The sequence below is a fragment of the Orycteropus afer genome, unplaced genomic scaffold (genome assembly GCF_000298275.1).
Source record: "Orycteropus afer afer isolate SDZICR_OR568_19922 unplaced genomic scaffold, OryAfe1.0 scaffold00627, whole genome shotgun sequence".
NCBI classification, from domain to species: Eukaryota; Metazoa; Chordata; class Mammalia; order Tubulidentata; family Orycteropodidae; genus Orycteropus; species Orycteropus afer.
The window spans coordinates 861,053-866,649 of record NW_006922214.1 but is presented as its reverse complement, the minus strand read 5'-3'; the positions used below and the strand labels follow the sequence as shown (position 1 = coordinate 866,649).

At 42.7% G+C, this 5,597-nt stretch overlaps 1 protein-coding gene across 1 annotated transcript; it reads left to right on the top strand.

The window, feature by feature from the left end:
- The first annotated feature begins 366 nt into the window (after positions 1–366).
- LOC103210594 (zinc finger protein 501-like) lies at positions 367–5,376 on the top strand. The gene is made up of 3 exons (XM_007956509.1): positions 367–534; positions 661–805; positions 4,436–5,376. The coding sequence occupies exons 1-3, from the start codon at positions 367–369 to the stop codon at positions 5,374–5,376; spliced, it is 1,254 nt and encodes a 417-aa protein (XP_007954700.1).
- Positions 5,377–5,597: the final 221 nt, after the last annotated feature.

Genomic DNA, 5,597 nt, shown 5'->3' with positions numbered 1-5,597 from the left:
GACTCAGTGAATGACCTCGGGTACTACATCACCTGTGTGTACATTTCTCTTTTTAACTGTGGTTTCTATAATCTTAGGAGTGTGCCCTAAAAAATAACACTTGCAGCAGCAATCCTTCTCTCAGCCTCTTGGAGGTGGAATGGCCACCATGCTTCTTCCACCAGCTTCTGAAGAGCTTAAGGGGCTCTTCAAAATAACAAAGAAAGGCCTGACAGGGGGCAGGGATCTAGCCCGAAAGGCAGCAGCCCAAACAACCAGGAATTATTCCGCCAGCACTTCCGACAGTTCTGCTACAAGGAGACTCCTGGGCCCCATGAGGCCTTGAGCCAGCTCTGGACACTGTGCTGTAAGTGGCTAAGGCCTGAGATGCATACCAAGGAGCAGATGTTGGACTTACTAGTGTTGGAGCAGTTCCTGACCATCCTACCTGAGGAGCTCCAGGCCTGGGTGCAGAAGCATCATCCTGAGAGTGGGGAGGAGGCAGTGGCTATGCTGGAGGATCTTGAGAGGGAGCTGGATGAACCAGGACAGCAGGTAGGAAAAGGCTTTGTGCTCTGTGGTGGTAGGGCTGGGAGTGGGTGTACTGGTCTTTGTGGGCTCTCTGGGGAGCAGATACACTATTGGCCCTTCACATGCCCAAATGAGCCTACTTGTCCACAGGTTTCAGCTGAGCCCTGTGCACTGGAAGTGCTTTCTGAGACATCAGTCCCATCAGTGCCAGCTAAGGAAGCAAGACATCTCCGGCTTCAACCCCTGAAGACCCAGCTTAAGAGGAAATCTCAGAACCAATACCATCAGTATTGTGGTTAGTATTGACACTGGGGTCTCTGGCTTCCCTAGAGGCCTTCTAATCATTCATCATTCAGCAAGTATATATTGAGCACCATGTCAGTCACTGTACTAGGCATTAGTTATACAGTGAACAAAGCAGACATGATCCTTGATTTCATGGGGCTTACAGTAGGCTGGTAACAGGCAAAAACATTAAACAAACACAAATAAATATACCATTAACAGATTGTTTATTGGGGGAGAGCTTATTCAGGGAGGGCATCTCTAAGGAAGTAACGTGGAAGCTGAATCTGAACAGTGGTGTGGGAATTAGCCAAGTGAACAGTAGAGGGAAAAGCATTCCAAGCTGAAGGAGCATGTGCAAAATCACTGAGTGGGAAACAACTTGGTGGCTTTGAGGAACTAAAAGGAGGACAGCATGACTAGAGCATGGAGAGGAGGAGAAAGTGGCAGAGACAAAGTAGTTAGGGGCCAGGGCATGATGGCTTTGTGGGTCCTGTTAAGAAGTCAGTCACTGTATCTTTCACTTCCACTGTGTGTAAGGCCTAACTCGGGGTATAAGGGTCCTTAACCTAAAGGAGTTGAGTATTCATGAAAAGATAGCTATTAATTTGAGGAAGTGAAAGATTATGTCCTCAATCAGAGATCATAGTTCTGAGAAATGAGAAATGTATCTCTTCAGGGCCAGGCAATAGTGGAATGGCTGGGATTTGAACTGGTCATGAAGAACGGGAAGCATATCATTGGGCAGAGTATCAAGAAAGATGTTCCTCACACCCACCCCTTTTCTAGCTCTTTGTTCCCTGTATTCTCTTCTTCAACCACATCAAGTCATTCAGCCCACTTATTTCCTTCCAATGCTTCTTTCCATTCCAACACCATCAGGACAGGGATAGTATCATCAAAATAAATAATTTTCTTAGTTATATGCTCAATATCCTCCTCACACACCCCAACCCCCACCAGCACATACACACATTACCACCTCATTGAACTCATAAAATACCCCTGGCCCACATCTTCCCACACTTCTGCCAAACTAAATCATATCTATCCTTTAAAACTCAACTCAGCTGTCACCTCCTTCAGGGAAGCCTTTCTTAATATCTTCACAGGTCAGATGGGCTATACCCTCTGTGATGCAGTTTGTGCATACTTCTGTCACAGCATTTAACATACTATATTACAACTTCACTTGTCTGAAGCTCCTTCAGGGCAAGGGCTTTCATCTGTGTATCTCCAGCAATTGGTATGTAGGAGATGTTCAGTAAAAGTGAATGATAAAGTCCAAGCATGAGAATAATGTGGGAAAGTACATGATAAGAGGCATGAGTGTATCAGGTTGGCTGAGCCTCATCATCTGATAGAGGCATAATGCTAACAAAGTGATCTGGAACAAAATTGTAGAGGGCCTAAGAAGGTTTTCATTTTTCTTTTTCTTTTTATTTATTTATTTTTTGAGCAGGAACTAACAAGTGCAGTATATAAGCTGGATGTAAGCTGGATTGGAGAGGAGAAAAAGGATCACTTTGGAGACTACTGTTGTAGCTCCAACACATTATGAGGGCCAAAAGTAGGGCAGTTTGGGATAGGAAGGAGAGGAAGGGAGAGATACAAGAGTTAGACTGCTTGTCCAAAAGCTTTACAGGGTACTAGAAAGGGGACAAAGATGCTCTGACTCCCCTCATGGCTTGAACACAGATCCAAAGCATCAGGGTTGAGAGCTTTTTAGGTCTGATGGTAGTGGTGATGTCATTGTTAAAAATGATGTCATCTAAAGAATATGAATTATACTTTCTACATCATGGCCTTGTTTACATATGAAGGACTTTCAATGACTTTAGAATATTTCTTATCCATAGAGGTATGTTTGGTCAACTTATTATCATTTGGGAATCCATGATTTCTATATTATGCAGTAACAGCATTGTCAGGAAGTAAGACATTTCACATGCTAGTTTCCCTAAAATAATTGAAGTTTACTGTTTGTTGGTCTAAACTTTGCCATAGCAATTAATAAGCATCTGAGATTATATCATACTCTTGGAGTAAATAGACTATAACCTATCCTCTTCTTGAAGGCTTAACTTTATCATTATGAACATTAGTGCTCACTCTGGCTTACAAATCACTGCTGCCCTTGGAGGCTTTTAGGTAGGTAAGGCTGTTGGCTTGGATCCTAAAATGGCATCGGACTACCCTGGTAGTAAATGACAGAAGTGGGAAGTCTGTCTCTAAAGCCTGATTTTAACTCCTTAATATTTAGAGAGTGTATGAGGATAGAGAGATACAGAAAATGAAATTGGAAAGGTAGGCAGGGATTTTTTAACCTTCATTGTACATCTAGATGACTTTAAAAATATACCAGTGCCTGGGTCCCACCCTCAGAAATTTGGTTTCTTTGGGCATGATTTTTGCTTTTGTTTTGAACCTCTCTAGGCTAGCATAGTGCCTAAGGCACTTGACCGCTAACCAGAAGACTGGCGGTTTAAACCCACAGCCACTCCTCAGAAGGAAGGTGAGGCAATCTAATTCCATAGTGATACTGCCTCAGAAACCCAAGGGGGTGGGTCACTATGCGTCGGGTCTGACTCGACAGCAGTGTGTTTGGTTTGGTTAGGTTATTTTAATCTGTAGGCAGGGTCAAGAATCCCAGTGGATTATGAAGGGCCTTGTATACGCAACAAATGAGTTTATGTAGATCTTACTCTGTGGATAATTAAAGATAGATCTAGATATTCAGAGTTCTAATCCTTGGGCGGTTTTAAAATTTGCTAACTTAGGTTATAGGTATACCAAGTATAATCTACAAATGGCATGTGACATCACAACAGTTTTTAAGGCAGAAAGAGAATGTAATTGTATACTTCAGCACAACCACTGTAGGTATAGTATAGCCATCTGATCATCTTGTTCTTGGAGAGTAAATGGTAGCAGTGGCCTCAGTTGCAGGTTCCACTAAGGAACATGGTTTCTTGAATGAACCACCTTGTTAAATTCCAATAAAGAAGTCCAGTAGCTTGTTGTTGTTGTTGTTATGTGCCGTCGAGTCGGACCCGACTCATAGCGACCCCTCTTTGGGTTTCTGAGGCAGTATCACCACGGAAGTAGATTGACCCATCTTCCTTCTGAGGAATGGCTGGTGGGTTTGAACCACCAGCTCTGGTTAGCAGTCTAGTGCCTTAGCCACTATGCTACCAGAGCTCCCAATAGCAGCAAGGTCAAATATTGGTCTACATCTGTTAAATCACTTATGAAAATTTTGAGATTAGCTACACATTGAGAGCACAGTGGCTTTACTTTGCTAGAAGGCAGCAATATCCCAGTAATTGAATTTCATTCTTTTCATGGCCTTTTTGAAGCTTATTCTTTAGTTCTTTCTTCTACTACCTAACCTTATTTCATTTTCTACTTTTTTGGTTTCCTAATTCCATATTTATTTGGCATGGATGGTATGTCATCATGTATGTCTTTTAGGTATCTTCAATCTACTAAGTCTCTCTTCCTTTGCCTTCTCCCACTGTTGTCCTCAAGTGTTACAAAACCATTTGTTGTTTTTCAGACTATGTACTTCTGGTATATGTGCTTAATTTTATTTTCTCTACATCCCAGTGACATTTGGATACTATGCTTTTTGTTTCAGATGATACAATCAAAACTGATGAAAGGAAGTTGACTCAAAAGCAAGAACTTACTGTAGATGTGGAATCCCAAGAAAAGATACCTGGCCAAGCCAATAGACAGAGTGCTGAATGTGGAGAGACCTGGGAACATGAAATATGGTTGGAAAGACATCAGAGAAACACTTCAACTGAGAGACTACATAAGTGTGATGAATGTGGGAAAAGGTTCACTCAAAAGTCAAGCCTCATTAGACATAAGAGGATCCATACTGGAGAGAGACCTTTTTCTTGTAATAAATGTGGCAAAGCTTTCATACAAAGCTCACAACTTATTGACCATCAGAGAATGCACAACCAATTAAAACCCTACCAGTGTGATGAGTGTGGCAAAGCCTTTTTTTACAGTTCACACCTTGTTCAGCATCAAAGGACCCACACTGGAGAGAAACCTTTCCAATGCAATGAGTGTGGGAAAGCTTTTCATTACAGCTCAGGCCTTATTAGACACCAGAGGACCCACACTGGAGAGAAACCATACCAGTGTAATGACTGTGGGAAAGCCTTCTGCTTGAGCTCACATCTGATACAACATCAGAGAGTTCATACTGGAGAGAAGCCATACCAGTGCAGTGAATGTGGGAAAAGCTTCAGTCAGTGTTCAGGCCTCTTTCATCATCAGAGAATTCATAGTGGGGAGAAACCCTATGAATGTGATGAGTGTGGAAAGGCCTTCAGTCATAGTTCAGCTCTTTTTGGACACCAGCGAATCCATAGCAGAGAGAGGCCCTATGAGTGTGACATGTGTGGGAAAGCTTTCAGTTACAGCTCACATCTTCTGGGACACCGAAGAATCCACAGTGGAGAGAAGCCCTATGAATGCAATGTGTGTGGAAAAGCCTTCCGGCGGAGCTCACACCTCATTGTACATCAGCGAATCCACACTGGAAAAAAGCCCTGGTGATGTCAAGAGTGGTACCAAATTTTTCATCTGTGCTCATTTCTGTGGAACATCAGAAAAGCACAAGAAAAGAATGCTGTCAATGCAATAATGTAGGGAAATCTGCAATTACCAGTGTAATTTTAGCACCCCTTTCAAAATGTTGTTGTTGTTGTTAAGTGCCGTCAAGTCGTTTCCGACTCATAGCGACCCCATGCACAGCAGAACGAAACACTGCCCTATCC